This window comes from Pelophylax lessonae (assembly GCF_965119305.1).
Source record: "Pelophylax lessonae genome assembly, chromosome: 4".
NCBI lineage: Eukaryota > Metazoa > Chordata > Amphibia > Anura > Ranidae > Pelophylax > Pelophylax lessonae.
In genome coordinates this window covers 81879028-81904761 of record NC_138771.1, presented here as the reverse complement: position 1 = coordinate 81904761, position 25734 = coordinate 81879028, and the positions used below count along the sequence as shown (strand labels likewise).

General features: G+C 45.8%; 1 protein-coding gene across 1 annotated transcript in view; it reads right to left on the bottom strand.

The window, feature by feature from the left end:
• Positions 1 to 18914, bottom strand: part of SHC4 (SHC adaptor protein 4) — a 136082-nt gene extending 117168 nt beyond the window's left edge. Inside the window, exon 1 of the mRNA XM_082254034.1 lies at positions 18206 to 18914. Coding sequence (XP_082110160.1) covers positions 18206 to 18766 — 561 coding nt within the window. The 5' untranslated portion in view covers positions 18767 to 18914. The remainder of the gene's footprint in view (positions 1 to 18205) is intronic.
• Positions 18915 to 25734: the final 6820 nt, after the last annotated feature.

Genomic DNA, 25734 nt, shown 5'->3' with positions numbered 1-25734 from the left:
TTTAAAGATACCTGTCATATGCAGTTGACTGCTAATCTTCATTTTATAGAGTGGACTTTTCAGTGCACAAACCTGAATGATCTGTAGTAACAAGGTAATCATGTGTTGACCTAATGCCTAAGGATTTCCAATAGCAATCATGTAAAAATATTTTTTACAGATAGGTTGGTCTTTTTTATTACAGGAAAGGAAATTTCAGTATTTAAATATAGACTGTGGGTGATGTTGGCATCTTGTAAAATAATTCATTCACACTTGTAGGTCATAAATGTTTCTCCTTCTTATACATAGCACAGTTTTAAGGCTGGTTCATAACACAATTTTGCAATCCAGACACATTTCTGCAAGTTTTTTTTTTTTTATGCGTACTTGTGTGTTTTTGATTCCTTTTTTTTTTTTTTTAATTAGACAACAAGTTTATTTGTGGTTCGAAGAAACAAAACTATGTACAAGAACGCAGAAACATATGATTTGCTCAATAAAGTACACAGTAAGATATAACACGCGAGATAAGGAGATACATGCACCATACAATCAGAGAGACAATGTGATACAGCAACAGAACTGTTCCAAATGTTAGCATAACGCCCTGGTAGGAGAACAGTACACATTCAGCCACCAAAGACAATAGGCAAAGGTCCATAGCCAGGCTCAAGCTATATCGTGACCCCCCACCCCCAAAAGATGCCATAAAAACAGAAACAATAGAAAAGCATAGCATTACATGTACGTGTATTCTCTAGCCACCGACTCCAGATTTTGTCAAATTTATTGGGGCACCCACTATGTTTATATATCCGTCTTTTATACCGAAGGGTAGAATTGACCTCAGCGAACCAATTCTGAAGGGTGGGAACAGACACCTGCATCCACATTCTAGCTATGAGTTTACGGGCACTAAAAAGGGATTCCTGAAGGAAGGTGGTGAAGAATTTGTCAATGTCAGCGTCGGGTAATAAACCCAACACACAGGGCAGAACATCCAATTGCAAGGGAGAGCCCACATGGTCATGCAGAAACTTAATGACTTGAGCCCAGTACGATTGGATGCCCAGACAGGACCAGAGGAGATGCATAAACGTACCCGGTTGCATCAGGCAGCGAGGGCAGGAAGAGTTGTAAGACCGCCTGTATTTCGAGAATCTGAGCGGAGTGAGATAAGCTCTATGCAAGATGTACAGCTGAGTCACACGTTCTGAGAGCTTGGGTGAGGCCAACCTAGGGCCTTCTAAAATGTCGTCCCAATCCGTCTCGTCCAGAGGGCCCGCATCTGCCACCCACCGAGACTGCAGACGGACCACCTGTCGGTCATTCTCGACACTGCGCAATTCAGTGTATAGTACCGAGATGAGACTCTCTTGTGTGTCACCCATCAGCACCTCCAGCAGAGGGATATCCTGCAAATCGGGGAACTGTGACGGGAATTGTGCTTGTAGCATGTGACACAATTGTATGTAACGGAAAAACATGTGTGGGGGGAGATCATATTCCGCTTTAAGCGAGTGGAAGGAGCGGACGCCCGTGTCGCTGAGCACCTGGCCTAAATACAGTATACCCTTGTTCACCCACAACTGACAATCAGGGATAGATAGTAGCTCTCTCAGACAAGAATAATGCCAAAGAGGGGTCTTAGTGTGTACCAGAGGGCAGTTCATCTTTTTGGCAGCCAACACCCAAACCTTCCTGTGATGTAGCAGTAGATTGGGTTTTGCAAGGGCCCGGGATGGAGGACCGCAACTCCGCAGGAGCACCTGCATGGGGGTAAAAGCAGGATGTGGAGATCCAGGACAGACCAAGGTTTGATATCTAGGTGCCTCTACTTTATTAAAATAAAAAAAATGAGAGAGCTGGGACGCTAGGTAGTAAGATTGGAAATCCGGTACAGCTACCCCCCCCCCCCCCTCTATTTGTGGGGTTTTTAAGTGAGGCCCATGTCAACTTATGACGCTCAGGCCCCCAAACAAATGAGTTTAAAATACGATCAATGATCTTAAACAATTTTAGGGGGATCGGGGAGGGGGGAGTGCCAGAAGACATAGAGAAATTTGGGTAGCAGAATCATTTTGATAAGGTTTACCCTACCCATAAGTCCCAGCGGCAACCTGGCCCAAGTTTGAGTTTGTTGTTTAACCGGTTGCCGACCGCCGCACGACTATATACTGCGGCGGTCAGCCCCGGCCAGGCAGAGGGACGTATGAATACGTCACTCGCCTGTCACTGACTTGCGAGCCAATTGCAGGCGGGCGCGCGCCCGCCGCGGCTCGTTCACAGACAAGTCAGTGCGTGTGACCGGCGGACTCGATGTCCGCCAGTCACACTACGATCGCTCCGGTGAAGGGAGAAAGGCGGAGCGGCTTATGTAAACAAGCCGCCTGTCATTCTTCCTGGTGTAAAAATGAAGATCAGACGGTTCTACTATGTAGGACCGTTGATCTTTGTTTTTACACCAATAGCAATGTCCCTGCACAGTTAGAAGCACGCCCCTAGGACACACTTAACCCCTCCCTGTCCAATAAAGTTAACCCCTTCCCTGCCAGTGTCATTTTTGCAGTAACAGTGCATATGTATAGCACTGATTACTGTAGTAATGTTACTAGTACCCCCAAAAGTGTCAAAAATGTCAGTCAAGGGTCCGATCTGTCCGCCGCAATGTCGCAGTACTGAAAAAAAATCGCAGATCGCCGCCATTACGCGTTAAAAAAAAACCACCAAAAATCTTTCCCTTTGTTAGTAAACGCGATAACTTTTGCGCAAACCAATCAAAATACGCTTTTTGCGATTTTTTTTACCAGACATATGTAGCATAAAACAAATTGGCCGAAAATGGTAAAAAATTTTGATTTTTACATTTTTTTTGGGGGGAATTTCATATAAAAAAAATGTGAAAAATATTGTTATTTTTGCAAAATTTACGCTCTTTTTTTGTTTATAGCGCATGATCAAAAAATCGCACAGGTGATCAAATACCACCAAAAGAAAGCTCTGTTTGTGGGAAAAAAAGGACGTCAAATTTGTTTAGGTACAGCGTCGCATGACCGCGCAATTGTCCGTTAAAATCACGCAGTAAAAAAATCGACAAAAAAAACCCTGGTCTTTTAGCAGCCAAATCCTCCGGGGCTTAAGTGGTTAAGCAGGTCAATAAGTGGTTTAACATTGTCTTTTATATAGACCGCGGGAAATTGAGTAATCTTGACCCTGAGATAACGGATCGCCGCGACTCGCTATAATAGGAGTGAAGCGGAGGCGCCAGTGGGTGGAGACGGGTCGAGTGGCAATATTTGATTCCATTTTTAATGCATTCCATTGTGTTTATTTTTTTGCATGTTTGATGTGTTTTAATGTATTCCGGCGCATTCGAGTGTGCTTTTTATGCGCTTTGCCACATTCCAGATGTATTACATGCAGACAAAATGCACCATGTTCTACTTTTGTTGACTGCACTGATGTGAACTATGTGGTTGGAATCCAAGTTAACTACTGTTCATGCATTTTTAACGTAGATTAAGAATGCACTGGACTTCTTTTAGGAAGTTTAGTTTGCACCAACAATAAAGGTTCTATGATTGGCAGAAGTTATTATTAAAGCATACCAAGCTAAAAAAAAATGTCCTCCATTCAAGAAGAAATGATTTATACAGAATTTGGGGTTAGCCTGTTGGGAGCTACTGATCTTCAAAGCACAAAGTGGTGCATTGCAATGTGCAAGTTTTCATACGTTGATACACGTTGCATTAGGCAGACCGATCATTTTGGGTGGAAGCTGACAATCACTATAGTAATTAGTGCTACTACAGTGATAGGCACGCTCTCCTGGGTCTTACCTGAGTTCTGTGTAAGCAGTTTCCCTTCTGCTCACTGACCACTTGGGGTCGCTCACTCGCCACTGCTTCCATTCATAGAACTTCTTGCATTTTTTCAATGAACACAAGGCATTCTCTGATTGGATGAAGTGGAGAATGTGATGTCACAGCCCCTCCACTCAATTTCATCCTATCAGAGAACAGCTTGTATTCATTGAAAAAATTCAAGCTGTCAATGTTGACAATGCTGAGTTAGCAACCACTCTAACGGTCAGTGTTCGGAGGAGAAGCCGCTTGCTCTGAACCCAAGCAAGTTCCAGAGGATTGCAGCGCTGACTACTACAGTGATTTTCAGTTTCCCCATCAGGTATGACACATACATACTTACATTGTGCCAAGCTAGACCAGTGTAAGTATTCAAAACTAATAATTCATGGAGTTCATCATATAAAATAAGTCTTCCAGATTTTGTTTTTCAAGCCATCACACTGCAACACACAGAGCATCAACATCTGTATATTGTGGTGCGCTGTAGTGCAGGAGGATTGCAGAACACGGTAGATGTTCATCGGGGTGCAACTGACAATAAATGGCACCACAAGACACATGTCAAGCCTTAACAGCTCTGCACATTTCCTTCTCACCTGTCAGCCAGTCCTGAACCTGTACAAATCATGTTTCTGGGGATTTGGTAACCCTTTTAAGCACTAACTGGATTTCACATTTGTGCAGGTCAAAGGTCAGCATGGCAAGGTGGTGACGCTACATCGCGTTTCATAGAGTTCAAAATTGTGGCTCCACTTTTAAAGCAAATCTATGGACAAAATATAAAATCATACATTCATTTCCACATTATACTTCAATTAGTTCTAGCCTTCTCCTTTCAATCTGAACAATCCTGATGTTTGTAAACTTTTTTTGTGGAGTTCCCCAAATATTCTCTTCCTTGAATGCTGTGACACATAGTCACCATGACCTGTGAGTAGGCAATACTGTGTCACAAATTTCACAGAGCCTGCCTTCTGAACTACAAATATGCTGAGATTAGGTGTGTCAGTACAGGTATCACTGCTTACAGGCAGCAAGGTACCATGGGATATGTAGTCCTTAGAAATTAAGAGTAAACAGCAGAGGAGAAGTTGCAAAGCATGCTGGGAATCCAAGATTTTTCAAGTAAGCTTTATTGGATTGTAAAAAACGAACTATCTTTTGTATTGTTAAAAAATGAAAGTGTATGCTGTGACCACAGGACTACTTTAGCATAGCTCCCAACTGTCCCTGATTTCGAGGGACTGACCCTGATTTGGAACAAAATCCCTCTGTCCCTCATTTTGGTCGTCTGATCTATATAATTGTATACAAAATGCACTTTTTATCTTTCAGAAAATGTTTCCCAGTGCTAAACCTTTTATCCAATTTCTAAATTGCTGCATTTGTAAATGTCAAAAAATAGTCTTTTTTTTTGTAATTCTCCTTTATGGGGATGTGACAGGGGGTGTGCCCTATTCCTACAAACTTTTTCCAATAGGTGTCCCTAATTCCCATCTCAAAAAGTTGGGAGGTATGACTTTATGGATTAGTAAAAAAAATCTCACCAACATTAGCAAATCTGATATGTTTAAATATTATGTTGTACTGTACAAGTGACACAACATGCCAGTGCTATATAACCAGTTGCCCCCTGGGCACTTATATCCCCTTCCTAACCAGGCCAATTTTCATTTTTCAGCGCTCTCACACTTTTTTTTTTTTTTTTTTTACAACAAGGAGTGCTTTATTGAGAGAAAACGTGAGTACATAAACAGAAATTAAGAATATACAATCAGCATAGTACAGGTGTCAAGAGAAATACCACAAAACAACAGCAGTATATATCAACCAAGCAAACAGTGTCAAGGGGCGAGAACATTAGTGACATGAAATACACAGCAGCCAGTCCCGGACAACGTCGAACCATGGGAAAAGTAGGGGAGAAAGGGGAAAAGGGGAAGAAAAAGATGGGGGGGGGGGGGGAAGGAGGAGGGAGGGAATGAGAAGGAGTGAAGGGGGGAGGGGGAACGGGAGATATAGACCAACATCAATCCGCAGTCCAAGGCGCCCAGACCTTATCGTACTTCCAAGGGCAACCCCTATTCAACGCTCTCACATTTTAAATGACAATTACTCAGTCATGCAACATTGTACCCATGTGAAATTTTAGTCCCTTTTTTCAAACAAATAGAGCATTCTTTTGGTGGTATTTAACCACTTGCCGTCTGCTCACGTTGAGCCTACTGCGGCAAAGTGGTTCGTTATCGTCTGACGACGTAGACCTACGTCGTCAGACACTCCCCTTTCTCGGCAGCGCTTGCGCGCCGCCGAAGGCTTGCTCCCGCTGTATTCAGTCACAGCGGGAGTCGGGCCAGGGGAGGAGCAGCAGCGATCGCCGCTGCTCTTCCCCGATCGTCGGGCAATCGAGAGTGGAGATCCGCCCGCCTGTGTAAACACAAGCGGGCGGATCTCTGAAGTGACAGGCAGGGTCAGATTGCAGGGTTCAGCATAGTTGAACCCTCGATCTGTCCTTGTGTCACTCAGTCACCTCCCCCCCACACGTTAGTAAGCACCAGGCATACATTAACCCCTCCCTCTCCAATAAAATTAACCTCTTCCCTGCCAGTGTCATTTTTACAGTAACAGTGCATATATATAGCACTGATTACAGCAGATATGTCACTGGTATCCCCAAAAGTGTCAAAAATGTCAGTCAATGTCCGCCGCAATGTCGCAGTCCCACAAAAAAAATTGCAGATCGCCTCCATTACGCGTTAAAAAAAAAAAACACCAAAAATGACAGAAATCTTTCCCTTAGTTAGTAAATAACTTTTGCGCAAACCAATCAAAATACGCTTATTGCGATTTTTTTTACCAAACATAGGTAGCATAAAACAAATTGGCCAAAAATTTTTAAAAAATTTGATTTTTACATTTTTGGGGGGGGGGGGGGGATTTTCATATAAAAAAATGTGAAAAATATTGTTATTTTTTCAAAATAAACGCTCTTTTTTTGTTTATAGCGCAAAAAGTAAAAATCACACAGGTGATCAAATACCACCAAAAGAAAGCTATGTTTGTGGGAAAAAAAGGACGTAAATTTCGTTTGGGTACAGCGTCGCACGACCGCGCAATTGTCAGTTAAAGTCGCACAGTGCCGAATCGCAAAAGTGGCCCAGACGTAAGACAGCAAAATCCTCCGGTGGTAAAGTGGTTAAAGTGAGTTCGTTCCACTTTAACACTCCACCATCTTCGACACACCTAAATTTGTTTTCCTACTTTTTATTTTTAGCCCCAGCCTTGTCACCATGCCAGCCTAGGACAGAGCGGCACGTACCTGTTCCTGCAGCCTCCTCTGGGGGGGTGGGGGCACTCCTTGGGGTAGGTCGAGGGCTGGGTTGGGTGTGCCATTGGAGCTGGCTGCCAACTGAAGAAGAAAAACATGGTGGTGCGGGATCTTCTGTGTATTACCTGAACAGAGGATCACAGCGGGACAATGATGGATTCACTATGCAAGTGAGTATCTGCTTTAAAGAACACTACAGTACTACAGGTAAGTGGGGAAAAAAAAAGAAAACAAAAAAAAATGGATTTTTGTAAAATCTTACCGTAAAATCCTTTTCTCTTAGCTCATCGACAGACGTAGTCCTCGGTGATACACCACCTTCGGGTTATGTTACCTCCGCAGGAGCAGGACTAGACAGGAAATTAAAAAGCTCTGGCCACACCCTAGGGGCAGTCCCAGAGGGTATATCCTCTCTCTCTCTGCCTCAGCAAATCAGTTATGTGAAAAAGCAGTGCTTAGAGAATTTAACCCAACCCAACTCCAAAACAGAGGGGCGGGGACTACGTCTGTCGATGAGCTAAGAGAAAAGGATTTTACGGTAAGATTTTACAAAAATCCATTTTTCTCTAGCGCTCATCGACAGACGTAGTCCTCGGTGATACACCACCTTCGGGACGTCCCAGAGCAGTATCACAACTGAGGGGTGGGAAAATGGAAATCAAATCCCAATCTAGAAGGCCCAACCGGTGCCAACTAGAAGTTTACAATGCTCATCCTTAATGATGAGACTCAACCAAAAAAAAGAGAAAACAATTTTTTTTTTTTTTTTTCAAACAGAAAAAAACCCTCGAGGTAGACCACCGGTCTCCTCAAATTGCGGCCTGCAAAACCTTGCGGCCAAATGAGGCATCCGCCGATGCCGTCACATCAATTTTATAGAATTTTGTAAAGGTATGTACCGACGACCAGGTGGCCGCCTTACATACCTGGACCACTGACGCCTGATGGCGAAAGGCCCAGGAAGTACTGAGCGCTCGAGTGGAGTGCGCCCTAACAGGGAACGGAGGACTCTGACCCTTAATAGAATAAGCCTGTACCACCGTTTGTCTAATCCATTTGGCAATGGTCGCGGCAGATGCAGGCAAACCCTTTCTGGGGCCATCCGTGATCACAAAAAGTGAATCCGTCTTACGGAATGATTCCGTAGCTTTCAGGTATACCCTGATTGCCCGAACCACATCTAAGGAATGCAACGCATGTTCCCGATGATGCTTGGGCTGAGGACACAAGGAAGGTAGTACAATATCTTCATTCAGATGAAAATCTGAAACCACCTTGGGAAGAAAAGATGGCTTAGGATGAAGTACTACCTTATCCCTATGAATCACTAGGTATGGTGACTGGCATGATAATGCAGCCAGTTCTGACACCCTGCGAGCAGAAGTAATAGCCACCAAGAAGGCCACCTTCTGGGATAATGTAAGCAAGGGAATCTCCCTGATGTTTTCAAAGGGAGGTTTCTGTAGAACCGACAAAACCAAATTAAGATCCCAGGGCGGTAAGGGCGCGCGGACTGGAGGAGCCAGGTGCCGCACCCCCTGGATGAAATTCCGCACCAAGGATTTGGTAGCTAAAGGCTTCTGAAAGAAGATTGCTAATGCTGAAACTTGACCCTTGATGGTGCTCAAGGCTAGCTTCTGCTCAACCCCTTGTTGCAAAAAGGCCAATATTCGAGTCACCGAATAGGTACGTGGAGGAAATCCTAAAGATTCGCACCACGCAATATAAGTCTTCCATGTGTGATAATAGACTTTGCTGGAAGTCGCTTTCCTTGCTTTAATAAGGGTAGGAATGACTGAAGTAGACAAACCTCTGTCCTTCAGTACTTGGGTCTCAATGGCCAGGCCATTAAAACCAGCGACTGTAAAGCACGAAGGTAAATTGGTCCTTGAGACCACAGACACTCCCTGAGACGAAGTTCCCACGGAACGTCTGCGACTAACATGTCCAAGTCGGCCAGGCCGGCTTGAGGAGGCCAGCCTAGAATTTCTAGGACCACTGGCGCTGATTGGATCTGAACCAGGCGTCCCTAGAGCTATCTGGCCCCGACCATCCGAGAAAGTCTGGTCGTTTTCTGTTCCCACACATTTATCAGATACCTGATAGTTATCAGGAAAGGTGATCTTTTCTGGTTGAACCTCAGGGACCGAAGTCACCCGACTAGAGGCTACTTGGCCTATCTGGTCAACCAGATCCGATTCCTGTGAGGTATCGGGACTAATCTTAGGAAAAGGTAAAGGAAAAGATCTTTTCAGGGAACGGTAACTACCGCTTCCTGTGGTACTTAAATGTTGGAAGGGAAGAATCGCACCGGTAGTAGTGGTTGATGCTCGATCTAATGTCCTGAATACCGGTGAAAACGTCCCCCCACCCTGAAACCGGGTGGGGGCGCACCTTCAGGCTGTGTACTCCTTTGCTTCGGGTTTGGCTGGGTTGGTCCCCTTCTTGAACCCTCCTGGAGGAGTCTTGCCTTTCCCGCTAGTACCAGCCGGGCGCCCTTTATGGGCGGTAAAGAAAGGTCCTCGCTTGTTGCGAGGTCCCTTAGCTTTTGCAGCCTGTGGCAAAAAAGTGCTCTTGCCCCCAGTGGCATCCTTAATGATTTCATCTAGGTTGGCTCCAAATAGACGATTCCCCTGAAAGGGGAGATTGGTCAAGGTCTTTTGGAACCTAGGTCAGCTGACCAGCATTTTAACCACAGCACACGTCTGAGGATCACTGCTAACTTAGATGCATGCCCTAATAGGGGAGTAGTGTCCAAGGCTGCGTCACAGATAAACCGTAGCCCTTGTATGATCTGTTCCATCAAATCAGATGTCTCCTGGGGAATATCTTTTCCCCTAAGATCTTGGCGTACCATTTTCGCCCATTCCGTAAGTGTCTGGGAAACTAGACCAATAACGATTACTGGTCTAAATGCTGACCCTATCAGAGAAAAGATAGTGCGGGACTCTGCTTCTATCTTTCGATCCACCGGATCCTTAAAGGACGAAGTGTCCTCCACTGGAATAACCGTGGCTTTATTCAGCCTGGAAATAGGCGGATCCACGACTGGTGGTACCGTCCATTTCTTAATGATGGATTCCTCAAACGGATAGCGTCTAGCAATACGCTTGGAAATAGTAAAGGTACGTTTAGAATGCTCCCATTCTCCTTTAATCTGATTACCAAAACATTTAGGTACAGGAAAAGCCTTCGCCGTCTTGATGGGCTTATTAGTCCCAAAAGGCCTCTCTGTTTCAGTTGCCTCTGCCGGTAAAGCCTCAAGTTTTAAGGTTTCTTGCACTGCCACAACTAGTGCGTCCACCAATGCTTCTTCTTGAATTATAGCAAGAGAAGAAGCGTCCTCCTCACTGTCTGAGGGGGCTTTACCTGGGATAACAGCCCTTGCAGAGGAACCTGCAACTGCCGTGACCATCTCTGAATCTGAGTCAGAGGTGTCAGATGGTATAGGGGTAGGCGGGGGTCGCTTCCTTGACCCCCGTCCCTGACAGGCCGCCTCCACCTGAGCCACCATAGACTCCAAAATTGCTGTAAATGACTCTATACTCTGTGCACCGGCGGGTCCCGAGGCCCCCTCGAGGGAAACAGGTGGGGGAATATGTGTGGCAGGGTCCATAATAACTCCAGTTACTTCCTGGATAATATAATTCAAAAGTAAAGAAAAAAACCTTTTTTTTTTTTTTTTTCTTTTCTGACCCCCAGCGCCACAAAAAGCCCCTTAGTGTTACCTGCTTAGGGATCCCTATCGATCGAGAGAGAGAGAGAGATAGACCCCCAGGCTCACCACTTGATGCTCAGAGTTAAACTGCAACAGCTTACAGCGCTGTCTTGACAAACAGGAAGTCTTTTGGCTGGCTGCCCAGGAAGAAAGGAGGCGGCTCCGCCCCTCTGCACGCCTTCCGGCGCCTCCCCCAAGCTCCACGAGGTGTAGAATCACCTCAAACATGGCCGCCCCCATGCTGGAGACACGAGGCTACGCCAAAATGGCGGCTCGTGCGATCCAGCAAAAAAAAAAAAAAATGGCGGCGGCCTAAACTGAATAGCGGTGTGCTGCAGGGCACACAACACTCTCTCTGCATGGGGATATGGCGTGGTTGGCGGTACCGGCCCTGGCGGACCGCGTGGCCGTTCGGGAGGCCTGCTAAATAGCTGGAGATCTGATTTGGAAGGCAGTCTACATGTCCGTGGCTTCTGACTGGTAGGTAGCTTATACTTAACCCATAAGATTCCCAGAATGCCACAGATTACATCTTTAAAACATGTATACAATAGATTGTTAGCTCCCAAGCCAAGCCTCCTGGCTTTTGCACACATAAATCACACTCAAAGTAGGAGGATTTGTGACATGTTATAGGATAGAAAGGACTCTTTCTTACCATACAGAGAGGGGCCCGCGTTCACCACAAAACCCGTCAGGGAAAAAGGGGGAACATACTACTCACCATACCGGAACCAGGCGGGCACCAACTCCTGACAGTACCCCTCTCCACCGGGGCGGGAGGGCTGTCGACCAATACGGACGCCGTGACTCATGGTCTTTGGCGTTTCAGCGAGACGTTTAACTCGCGGGGTCAGTCCCTTAATGGGACTTTGTCGCGGCCGACCCAGCGCGGAGCTATGGCCTGCACGCGCTCGTAGGCTGAACTGGGGTGACCACCGGATCTCAACATCCAGCCCGTCGCCCAGTTCAGCTTTCTTGCTTGAAGATCTCACAGGAACACTGGAGAAAAAAGCTGTCTAAAAAATCTTTTCAAGAAAAAAAATCTTGCCAGGACCGAAGATCCCAGCAAGGTATCTAGGTCCTTACTCCTAACTAGACAGAAAATAACTGATTTGCTGAGGCAGAGAGAGAGAGGATATACCCTCTGGGACTGCCCCTAGGGTGTGGCCAGAGCTTTTTAATTTCCTGTCTAGTCCTGCTCCTGCGGAGGTAACATAACCCGAAGGTGGTGTATCACCGAGGACTACGTCTGTCGATGAGCGCTAGAGAAAAAACAAATTTAACCCAATATGTATTCTGCTACATATTTTTGGTAAAAAAAAAAAAAAATCCCAATAAGTGTATATTGATTGGTTTGTGCAAAAGGTATAGCGTCTTCAAACTATGAAATAGATACTGGAATTTTGATTTATTTGTTTATTTTTATTCTATTAATGGTGGCGATCAGCGACTTATAGTGGGACTGCGATATTGCAACTGACAGTCAGACACTAACACTTTTGACACTTTGCGGGAACCAGTGACATTAGTTCAGTGATCATTGCTAAAAATATGCACGGTCACAATACTAATGACACTGGCTGGGAAGGGGTTAAACATCTAGGGCAGTCCAAGGGTTAAATGTGTGCCTAGCCAGTGTTTTTGTGTACTGTATGAGGTGCTTTTACTAAGGGATGCGAGCGATTTTATCCGCTGCTTTGCAGGGAGAGAAAATCCATCACCCCCCCCCCTGTCAGAACAGAGCTGTGCCTTGCTTGCATAGGCAGGGCTCTGTCCAGCCTGTCTCCTTGATGATCGGCAGGTGCCAGCGGACATCCATTCACACAGCAAAAGTGGCCATCCTGAAGCAGTAAATGTGCTATGGGGCGGTCTGTAAGGCTTGGTTCACACTACGTCGCTCCAACTTAGGGGGCAACCTATGAAGTCGCGTGCAGCGCGACTTCGGCACGACTTGCACAGACTTCATATAATGAATGTCTATGCAAGTCGCTCCAGGTCGCCCCGAAGTAGTACAGGACCCTTTTTCTAAGTCGGAGCGACTTGTGTCGCTCCTATTAGAACGGGTCCTGTGGCAGTCAATGGACCGCGACGGTGCACGACTTGTCAGGCTGACCAAGTCGCCTGACAAGTCGTGCTAGTGTGAATGGAGACTTAATGGTTACAAAGTGTTAGGTGGAGTTCAGCTTTGTTTTTGTTAGTCACGTCTAAAGCTGGATACACGACAATTTTCTTTAGATTTTTTCCTTTAGACTTACCAAAATCATATAATATGAGGTCAGACCTAAACACTTTCAATTTGTATGCAGTCTGGCAGGCCCTTGCACTTCATAGTTGAAGGTAAATCTAAAGGAAATCAAACAACAAAAGTTGTTTAGCGTGTATCCAGCTTAAAGCCCCGTACACAAGCACCGATTGTTGGCCGACTGATCGGCCGTCTTTTGTCCAGTGTTGTTGTGTTGGTTGAAATGTGCTCTAGACTGTACACAAATTTTGTCGGCCAACAACAACCAACTGCAGAAGTGATGTCATGTGCTGGTTTACTTTCCGTGTGTTTTTTCTTCTCTGAGCATGCCCAGTCTTGCTCATCTGGCTTTTGTTGGCCGAAATCTGTACTGACTGACGAACAATCGGCCGTTCTTTGTTGGCCAACAAAAATTTTATAGCATGCAGACCAGATTTTGTTCGGGCAAAAAGTCGCAGTCGGTTGTTGGAAGCATCATACTAACAAGCCGACAATCGGCCGATCGGGCGGCGGACAAAAATTCACGGCCAACAATCGGTACGTGTGTACGGGCCTTAAGTCTGCTATTTGAACACTACCCAAAGGGGACCTTGGTGTAGTTGACACGCATAACAATTACTTTTGCACTTAAACAAAACAGAGCCCATTAGTATAGAACTTAGTATCACATGGCAGCTCATTAGAGTGACACTAAACTCTGGTTAAAAAAAAAAATATCTATTCAAGTATGCATTCTTCACTCCAAAAAGTCCCTTCTATTAGCCCCCTCCAAATCCACAAATTATTATTATTTTTTCTTTATGCGGTTTTAATCTGACTTCCTGTCAATGCACATGTGTCAAACACAAGGCCAGCGGGCTGAATCCAGCCCACCAGGCTATTTCTTTGACCCTTGCACCTCACCTCCAGCTGCTGCACCCCCCTCATCTCCACCCCCACCTTGTCCCAGCAGCCAGCTCCAGAGAAGAGGGCAGAACTCCTTCTAGAGATCCTGCACCTCTATGTGCAGCCACAGCACCGATTAGTCTCCGCCCTTCCTAGTGATGGCATTTAGCTGACTCCAGCTTTTTCTGATCCTCCTCCAGACCCTGCACTTTCTGCTTCCCGGCTCTACTCAGAGCTTCTTCCAGACAGTAGCAGAAGGTAAGGGGGATGAACTGTAATGTAAGGGAGGGCGGGGGACTGTTGACATCTGATGTAAGGAGGGCGTGCTCAGGACATCTTATACTTATTATGAGAATATTTCATATCAATACCAGCATGCACAAGAAACTTTATTGGAGACGGCTCAGACAGAACACCATGGCAGAACCATACTCTTGGGGATGATACCAGCGATGTGCAACCTTCCTTTTCAGACTTGCATCAACTGCTACAGGAGTGTGAGTGGGCTCCATGCCAGTCTGCAGCTGCCCTGCTTCAAAGCTTAAAGAGGTTCTAAAGGCTGAAGGTTTTTTACCTTCCTGCATTCTATGCACCAAGATAAAAAAACCTTCTGTGTTCAGCAGCCTCCCCACATCCTTACCTGAATCCCCTGCGATCCAGCGATGTTCACGATAGCCTTGACTGTCCTGGGACTCTCCCTCCAGATTGGATGAAACAGCAGTGGGAACCCATTGGCTCCCACTTCAGTCAATCCCAGCCAGTGAGTAAATTAGGAGGGGGGAGGGGGGGCACGGGAGCAAGCACCCAGTGGTGCCCCCAGGGCAAGCAATTTTCTCTGGGGACACTGCTCGAGGAGGAGGAGCCAGGAGCACCAGTGACAAACCTGAATAAAGAGGACCGGGCTGCTCTGTGCAAAACCACTGCATAGTGCAGGTAAGTATGACAGGTTTGTTAAAAAAAACGCTTTAAGTGCTTTAAGTGTTACTAAACTCAAAACCTGCATTCACTATATCTGGTCTCCCACAGTACACAGAGCATGGAAATGCAATTATTTTAGTAAATATAAACACATAAATACCTTTTCTCCTCAGCAGTATAAAGCAGTCTTGTGACTTGTATCAGTTCCTAGTAAAGCTTGTAGGAGGAGTTTTCAATCCCCCCTGATCCTCTTTATGGACAAAAAAAATTAAAAAAAATCTAGCAATACACATCAAAATGAGCATGTGCAGCCTGTCCCCTGGCTCTGTAAATATCAGGTTATTTTTTGGAGACAGTGAAAGAGGAGAATCAGAGAAGACAGGATCAAACAGCCTTTATAAACAACGTGGAGGATTAACCCCTTAGGTTCCACAGTGAGTATAACAAGCATGCTTTACTGCATATACAGACTGATTTTACTGTTGTTGGGTTAGTAACACTTTAAGTTATTACTAAAACCAGTAATAATTGAATACAGAGGCAATTAAATAATACAATTGTAATGGAACCGTGACCCACACTGTGTTTGTGGGCTTCCGTCAGAATACCGCTTCATCAAGTCTGAACATAGATATCACATATTCTAACCGCCCCCATACAAAACTAGCCGAGAATAGCCTGAATAGAACTGGAACCTTTATTTGAACAAACTCACACTGAATATATTCAGGATGGACATCCCCCTCCTGATCAGATTACCCCACCAGGTGAGGTGCCTGAACACATTATCATATGCAGATGCAATTGTATAAGAAATATAATTAACCTGAACTACTTATCTAAGGAACCACCAACACAAACAGTATTCTACATTCCCACCAGTAACTAATAGATGACACTGATTCAATCAAATTGAGCCAATTAACTAGCAGACTGTCGTCATTAAGCTCCTGAAGTATAATACACATTATCATAAGTGTAAACACAGAACTCACAACAGGTGAGTAAATCAGCATATTAAGCAATGTGTGGAAAACAGGTGGTTGAGCTGATGATATTAGCATCTTCTATGAGTCTGACTGTGTGAAGCAGTCTCTTATTGGCAATAGGCAGTTAGGCCTGTAACATGGAACAGAGGCCAATGTGATTAGCTCTTTTAATGAACATGTTCAGAATCAAACAGGCCAGGAATAGTCTTTATATATTTCTTGAGATTTATGGTTGATAAATATTACTGTCCCATTTGAAGTAATCAGAACCGTATTCTCAGTGTCCATTAAGTACCTGTCCATTTCCTTGGTCACCCTGTGTCCCGAAAAAACACAGGGTGGGTGACTTACACATAAGAGGGGCCAAGGGGGCTGAGACAGGAATTTCCCAAGCCCTCTAAGGTAAGCTGGGTTCTGCGGGCCCCCCCAACCAAAGTGACTCCCGTCACAACGATTAAGAGTAGATACAGTTATACGTCTTAGATACAGCGGACCCTTTGAGGGCAACCATAATGCTGATGCGGCCCGTGATGAAATTGAGTTTGACACCCCTGTGTTAGAGGGTGGCTATGTTCTTTCTCCATGATCCCACTGTATGTAGGAATGTAGCCACCCTTTCTTGCTGGCTCCTGAGATGGACTATGAAATGTGTAGTGTGCATAGAGAAGTGTACATGCCAGCAACTAATGTGGACTGCTCCTTCCCAACAAAGTGAAAAAGAAGACGTTCAGGAGTTCACGAAGGACATTAACAAGGAGGCAAAAAAAAAAAAACAGTAAGCAATATCATAAAAAACAGATTACAGGGACAATAAATAGTGGATGTGTATGAATTATTTTTGTAGAATAAGGATATTGTTTAGTGTCACATATTAGTTTATTATTGTTATTACAGGTATTAGTAAAGCGCTGACAATTTATGCCAAACTTTACATTCTATACATTCACATCAGTCCCTACGCTTCAAGGAGCTTACAATCTAAGGTCCGTATGTCATACGTACGCACACACATACTAGGGCCAACTTAGACAGGAGCCAGTTAACCTACTGAGTACCATTATTTGGCTCTGAGGAAGAGGGCCCTCCCTCGAAACGCGTCAGCCAGCTATATGCGGATACCATCATGTCATCCAGCACTGTAGGAACATCCGGGCTGTCTTGGAGGTGATTGGGTCCAATATCATTACATGCGTGTAACTATCACATGTTTGTGAGTACAATGTGTGTTGCTTTTTTGGATTTTAATAAACCTTTTTAGTGGTAATGCATGAGGTCGGTGCGTCTTCTCTTGTTGTTTTTCAGTGCATTTGGATACCCTTGGTCCTGAGGGGGCGGCAAGACCTTAAGTGGTGTCAACAAAGACTACACACCTTGCATACCACTCGAGCGCAGGAGAAATACTGTTTTTTGATCACCAGTTAACCTACCAGCATGCCTTTGGAGAAGGTTTGCCAACCATCAGCAAATTTACTGACTGTTAGTAAAAATCAGTGACTTTACAACTGTCTGTAGATATCAGGGGCTTATCATTTGTCATGCTGTGTTGACTTTTGTACTTGTTATGACTTTTACTTGTTATGTGTATTGTCAGTGTTTCCATATTGTGTTTATACTGTTTAAATATTGATTGTCTTAGTTTTTATTGGAGTTCTGCCATTCTCAGGTTGTCAGTAAAAAATGTGCTCCGTCAGTAAATTTCCCATGTTATGTCAGTAAAAAATGTCATGATTGGAAAAAAAAAAAATGTCACGAGAGGGTGGCAACCCTGCTTTGAAGTGTAGGAGGAAACCAGAGTACCCCCGAAAAGTAATGCAAGCCCAGGAAAAGCATGCAAACTCCATGCAGATAGTGTCCTGGTTGTAAATCAAACCAAGGACCCCAGTGCTGCAAGGGAGAAGTGCTACCTACTAAGCGCACTAGGGGAGATTTACTACAACTGGTGCACTCAGAATCTGGTGCAGCTGTGCATGGTAGCCAATCAGCTTCTAACTTCAGCTTGCTTAATTAGGCTTTGACAATAAAACCTGGAAGCTGATTGGTTTCTATGCAGAGCTGCACCCGATTTTGCACTCCAGTGTTAGTAAATCTCCCCCACTGTGCTGTCCCCTGTATCTTTTGCATAGCCCCATGAAGCTGACTGTAGCACCCAGCTGTAATGTTTCCAACCACAAAGCAGAACACAATAGACTTACTACCCTCCAAACATATTTTATACATATAAAGTGCAAGCTCTTTGGTCACACCATTATTACGGATTATTGAAGTATTACTCACTTTCACGCAGTAGCAGAGTACGGGTCCCATGATGACATGTTTGGTGTGGCTGATGTTCTGCTCAGGTGCAGGTTTCTCAGTCTCTGGCAGGATGCAGTCCTCCAGGGGATTTGCATTTGCATCCACATCCTGCTTGACTTGAGAAGGGCGCACGTAGCTGTTGAAAGCAATCTCTGTAGCCGTCGGGCTCCTCTGATCTCTGTGGGCATCATTCAGTTTTAATCTGGGCACCTCTTTTGTACCCAGAGAAAAGTGTCTCAGCCTCATTAGGCTGCCCGAGCCAGGGAGTTTAAAATGGGACATTTTGGGTATCAAAGTGCATAGTGTGGTGGAACTGTCCGGTGTCACCAGTGTGAGGCTTTCAACCGGTAAGAAGGAAGTAGCAGCTGCATGGGAATTGGCACATCCTTTGGCATTTAGAGGGGGGTTCTGTGCACATTCTTCGGTCGATGTTAAAGAGTCATTCCGGAATCGACTGTATTTTGCCCTCTGAAGCATCACTGGGTATCTCAAGAAAGATTTGCGCAGTATTTGCCCGCTCGGCTTTCTGGGATCTCTCATAGCCTTCCTAGGTTCTTCATTTGTAAAAGGTAGAACCCTTATTACACAACCATCATATCCATGGAACGCTCATCTTGGAATATTAGGTTAAATATCAAAATGTAAGGAAAAAAAAAAATATTGCATTAAAGAATTCCGCTTGCAAAAGTAAAATCGCTGCAATGATATATATATATATGTATGTATTAAAAATATAATTGGATGAAAATGTATTTATACAAGAAGCTGAATGATCTATAAAGAGGATCAATTGGCAGCGGGTAAAAATCCAGCCTGAGGATGTGGAATAGAGGAGCTTGCTGCTTTCAGGAATATCAGATGAGACAGCACCAGCATCCATAGATCCGGGGTGAAGCGTCGCCCGTCATCCTCTGCACAGCCCATGGCACGCTGGCAGCATCCTGGAGTCAAAGAGTTTGGAGGCGTAGCAATTTCCCATGAATGAACTCGGCTGAATGAAATGCTCCCTGTGTTTGCACGCTATCAATCTGTGAATGAAGCAGAGAATGGCTGTAATTTGACTCAAGATCCCGAGGGTGTTCAGCTTTCATCCAATGAGAGGATGGCAGGATGACTCATACAGGACAAAAACACAAAGCTACTAGTTACAGCTCAGATGTGTAGATGTCATGACAATGAGAAAATACAGGACAGACAAACACACTGTGTGCAATACATAGAGAATAGAGAAAAGAATACTAATACAAAGTTTGAATTTATTTTATTTGAAAAATGTCTATTCTAGAGACATTGAAACCCTAAATGATTCAGCTTTTTTATTTTCTATTCTGCACAGAAGCTTGTTTAGGATTTATTATTATGTCCAGGATTTGTATGTGCGGCTTTATTACACACAGAGGTGATCAGGTTAAAGCTGCACTCTAAAAAGACTTCATTAACCACTTTACCACCGGAGGATTTTGCTGTCTTACGTCCAGGCCACTTTTTGCGATTCGGCGCTGTGCGACTTTAACTGACAATTGCGCGGTCGTGCGACGCCGTACCCAAACAAAATTTACGTCCTTTTTTTCCCATAAACAGAGCTTTCTTTTGGTGGTATTTGATCACCTGTGCGATTTTTACTTTTTGCGCTATAAACAAAAAAAGAGCGTTTATTTTGAAAAAAATAACAATATTTTTAACATTTTTTTTATATGAAATTCCTCCCAAAAAATATGTAAAAATCAAATTTTTTTAAAATTTTTGGCCAATTTGTTTTCTTCTACCTATGTTTGGTAAAAAAAATCACAATAAGCATATTTTGATTGGTTTGCGCAAAAGTTATTGCGTTTACTATCTAAGGGAAAGATTTCTGTCATTTTTGGTGTTTTTTTTTTTAACGAGTAATGGCGGCGATCTGCGATTTTTTTTGCGGGACTGCGACATTGCGACGGACAGATCGGATCCTTGACTGACATTTTTGACACTTTTGGGGGTACCAGTGACATTACTACAGTAATCAGTGCTATATATATGCACTGTTACTGAAAAATGACACTGGCAGGGAAGGGGTTAATTTTATTGGAGAGGGAGGGGTTAATGTATGCCTGGTGCTTACTAACGTGTGGGGGGGGAGGTGACTGAGTGAGCCAGGGACAGATCGGATGTTCAGCTATGCTGAACACTCCGATCTGTCACTCCCTGTCACTTAGGAGATCCGCCCGCTCTGTTTACACAGGCGGGCGGATCTCCAAACTAGATTCCCCAACGATCGGGGAAGAGCGGCGGCGATCTCCCCCTGGCCCGACTCCCGCTGTGAATGAAAACAGCGGGCGCGAGCCTCAGGCGGCGCGCGAGCGCCTCCTACAGGGGGAGGAGTCCAGCGACGTAGGTCTACGTCGCTGGACGATAACGAGCCACTGTGCCGCAGTAGCAGCACAGTGGCCGGAGGTAAAGTGGTTAAAGGCATTGCAAAGGCAGAAGGTTTTTTTGTTTTTTTTTAATCTTAATGCATTCTATGCATTAAGATAAAGAAAACCTTCTGTGTGCAGCAGCTCCCCTCAGCCCCCCTAATACTTACCTGAACCCCTATCATGTACAGTGGTGGCTGGTGCTCCATGGGCCGGGGGGGGGGCGGTAGATGGACCGCACCATACTACCCCCCCTTCTGCCCCAGACCGCACACCATACCTAGCCCCCCGCCGGCTCACTCACCCTGCCTGGATATGTGGAGGGAGGGGCAGGCAGCAGCAGCACATGGCGACGGCAGCAACAGCTTCAGCTTCGGCTTCTTCCCCGTCTTCTGCATCTCCTCCCTCCTCCTCCATGGCCAATGGCATGGCTTCTCCTTTCGGCCAATCGGGACCCGCTTCCTGATTGGCCAGGAGGAGGATCCGTGTGACTTAATATTCATTCGCTATTGTCACACAACTGGGTAGTCTCGGGGCGCAGTGCACTGCGCCCCAAGCCCACCCTTTTTTTTAGCCTATTAGAGCCTCTGGCTCTAATCACCTGCTAAAAAAAAAAAGCCCCATTGAACTCCATGTGTCCGGCGTCCCGCATGTAGATTAGGGGGCCGGACGCATGGATAGGGGAGACGGCGCCCCTGCGCCCCCAATGCACCAGCCGCCACTGATCATGTACCTAGTAGCAGAGCCTGATATGATGAGGAAGGCCTCTCTTACACCTCTGACCCCTGATAGTGTAGACAGGAGGCGCAGGAGTACAGAGTGGCACGAGTGCCTGTAAGTCTTGCTAGAAGCAGGGCAGGTGTCCAAGCTGGGCAGGAGAAGTCACCAGATGGCTTCAGCAAGCAGGTAAGTAGGTAGACAGCAGGTGCTGGCGACAGCAGGCAGAGTAGCAAAGTCATCGGGTACAGGCTATAGACAGGAACGTGGTCAGGAGACAAGCCGGATCTGGAACCAATCAGTGGAATAGGAGCCAAAGAAGCAGGCAGAATCAGAAGTTAGGGGTCAAGCCGAGGTTGATACCGGTGAAGTTCAGAGGATGGTCAAGACAAGCCGGGTCAGCAACTGGAGCAGCATGCAGGTTCACAGGATCACAGATACACAAGGCTGAACACAAAGCAACACTGATCTTGAGTACTGGCTGAATTTAAATAGCCTGTATGGCGCCAGCATCTGTCACAGGCGTGCACAAGCGCGCACGAAAATGCGCAACGGCACGTGTGTGCGTGAGATCATACGCATATTTATTAGCCAGTGCCCAATTCTTACGTGCACAAAAGGGAATACGTTTTAGCTTATGTCCAAAAATTCATCCAGAGGAGTTATCTAGCTTCCTGGAGTTTCTAAGCTGCCTGGGACTCCCCTCCTCATTGGCTGAGACAGCAGCGTGGTGCAATTGGCTCCCGTTGCTGTCAATCAAAACCATTCAAACAATCGGGAGAGAGAGGGGCGGGGTCAGGTTTCGGCTCCATGTCTGAATGGACACAGGGAGCTGCTGCTCAGCTCGGGTGCCCCCACAGCAAGATGCTTCCTGTGGGGGCACTCAACAGGAGGGAGGGGCCAGGAGCACAGAAGAGGGACCCGAGAAGAGAAGGACCCAGGCTGCTCTGTGCAAATCCACTGCAGCAGGGAAGGTAAGTATAACATGTTTACTAAAAAAAAAAATCGAGACTTTACAACCACTTTAGGGCTCTGTTCACATTATGGCAATCCAGATCGTGGACGGAATTGATGCGATTCCGGATTGCCGCAAATCGTGGGACGCCCTTGTGATCCCCTCGATTTTTAATGGCACTCAAATCGTGCAAACAGAATCACAGGATGCCTGCCACCTGAAAGAAGTTTCAAAACTTCTATTGGGCGACAAGCATTCCGCGATTCCATATGCATGATTTTACCGCAATTCGTCGGGCCACAATCGCAGCAAAATCGCACCAAGATTTGAGTGCTATTGTAAATAACAGGGATCACATAGGGCGTCCTGTGATTTGCAGCGATTCAGCAGTGAAAAAAACAAACATGTTATACTTACCTGCTCTGTGCGATGGTTTTGCACAGAGTAGCCTGATCCTCTTCTTCTCGGGTCCCTCGCTGGTGCTCCTGGCTCCTCCCCCTTGACCAGTGCCCCCAATAGCAATCTGCTTGTTAAGGGGGCATTGGTGCATACTCGCTCCTGAGCCCCACTCTATGCATCCAAAAGACACATAAAGCTGAGGCCTGGGCTGCCCCACTGCTCTCCTCATTGGCTCACTGGCTGTGATTGACAGCAGTGGGAGCCAATGGCTTTTGCTGCTGTCTCAGCCAATGGGGAGAAGAGAGAGACCCGGGCGAGCTGAGGCTCCTGTGGACATTACTGTATCGAGAGGATAAGGTGAGTATTATGGGGGGCTGTGGGAGAGGAGCACATGAAAGTAAAAACACTTCAGCCTTTAGAATCACTTTCATTTAAATAAAGCTACTACTTTAAAGGTGAAGTTTAGTTAAAGAATATCTAAAGTCAAAATTATAAATCATGTATTCATTTTAACGCTGTATTTCAATGATTTCTAGTCCACTACCAATACTCTGAATGATCTTAACATTGGTAAATGTACTTTGTGAAGATCCCCACACTGTAAATTCCTTGAATTCTGTGACACGTAGTCTCTATGCCCTCTAAGTAGGCCCTGCTGAGTCACAGAGCCTGCCCCCTGAACTACAGAGGTGCTGAGAGGAGGAGTTTAAGGAGGCGGAGCCAAGACAGGAATCACTGCTTTAATGCAGAAAGGTACCATGGGATATGTAGTCCTCAGATATTGAGGAGAAGCTGTAAAGCATGCAGGCAATCAGGAGGTTATAGAATAGACACCAGGAGACAGGCAGAACTCATAAGATGAAAGGAGAGTAATCTTATATGTGATTGTTAAATATAACTCTTGTTGATGCAGCAACATGCTGTAAAGAAGTGGCCCCCTCTTACTTGTGCAGGGTTTGCCCACCCTGTTACCAGTCCCAGTAGCTCACCAACAATCTCAGGCTCCAGTCCCAGGGTCTTTATACTGTTTATTGCAGATCACAGACACTATTTGCAGGAACATTCTTCCACCAACCGACAGGAGTCATCAACAACCAGGATTAGAGAGAACCTACACTTGTGGGGGTCACTTCAAATGTCTCTGTCCAATGGCTCTGCCACAGGGTCCCTCTTCTCTTCTACCCTTTTCCCAGTGGTGGGTGGGGCTTATCCCAACCAGCAGCTAATTAGAATCCAAACTGGTCCAGGCAGCCAATAGGAAATCTTCCTACCTCAGGGTTGCTAGGGGTGGGTTCTCTTCAGCTGTAGCAAGAGCCAATCAGGGCACAGTCTAAGCTCCTCCCTCCATTTAGCTGTGCATCACAGAAAAATGTCCTTGCTGCCTATTCTCAGCATTAGTGAGCAGAGTTTAAAGGGCCGAGGCCAGAGCTACAATTGTATTGGTAATATAATACTGATGTTTTAAAATGAAGCTGTATGTTGTGACCATTGAAACCCCATTATTTAATTTTTTTAACCAGTAATGAAGGTATCTTATGTCTGACTGGCTGCTGCATAGTGTACAAATCTTTCCCCAGGCACTGCAGGGGTTAACATTCGCTGGTCGCCAGCCCCTCCCACACTCCTCTATTCATAGAACTCTTACCATTTATTGCTAGAATGCAAAGCGTTTTGTGATTGGAAGAGGCAGATCCTGACATTCACCTGACAGTCCTCCATTCCATTCACAGAACACCCTGAATTCAGTTCTATGAGGAGGTGGGCAGAAGGAGCACAACTCGGACAGACTCCGTTTAGCTCAGCGGGGGATCGATCCGCCGATCCCCCGCTGAGCAGGAGAATGACAGCTGTTCTCCGCACTGTGTGCAGAGACACAGCTGTCAGAGCCTCATACATCTCTATGAGGGAATCGGATGGGAACGGACCGTCTGTCCGTTCTCATCCGATCCGATCCACTGGAAGGATGGAAAATAGGGTTTCCAGCCGTCCAGATTTGACGGATCGGATTGGATGTCAGCGGACATGTCTCCGCTGAAATCCGATGCCCCATAGGGATGCATGGGGGACCGTTCAGATCCGCCCAAAAAAACTGACAGGCGGATCTGAATGGACTGCCTGTGTGAAAGGGGCCTTATAGTGGCTCATGTTAACTCCTGCAGGGCTGAAAGGTCAGAACTGTGGAGAGAACATTTCTCTGGAGCTACATAGCATAGTTGCCAACACTCACGGATTTCCCGGGACATTCACGGGAAACTGACTGATGTCCCAGGAAAATATAAAAGAAATGAACAATTATTAGCCCGGAGTGCCAAGGCCTGGGGTTGGCCGGGAACTCGGGGGTACATACTTCAGCAATATAACATTTATCCTGCATCTAATGATTGGTGGGCAAGTCAGGGGCGACCGCAATGAGAGTGAGTGGAGCTGTCAAAATGAAGCGCTGATGTCGGGGTAGGCAGGGCTGATATTTGGGTCTCCGCCCCTTTGTCCAATTCATAGACAAACAGGCGCTGGCCAGGGGAAGAAGGTGGCAGGGGGCGGGACCAGTTGTAACTACTGTATGTGCATTCACAGCGGTGTAGAATACACCTAAATTATACACCGCTGTGGGTACACATACATTAGTTACAATTGGTCCCACCCCGGCCACCTTCCTCCCCGGCCAGCAATGTATACACGCCGCTGCTGCCAGCTGTTTGTCTATGCACAGAACAAAGGGGCGGAGCCCCACATATCGGTCCCGCCCATCCTGACATCAGTGCTTTATTTTGACAGCTCCAATCACTCTCATTGTGGCCGCCCCCGGGAAGCCCACCAATCACTGGCTGTGTAGGATAGATGTTACACTGCTGCATGTCCTGCTCTGCTGCACTCATTTATGTTCCATCTGATGCCGCCATTCTTCCCTCGGCTCCTGTGTGCTGCTAATCAAGATTTTAAGCTAAGTGTGCAATGTTTAACTAATTGGTGTCTTTGCAGTTTAACTAATTCCCGAACCTTTCACCCCGTACAACGCACTCCCGAACCTTTCACCCCGTACAACGCAC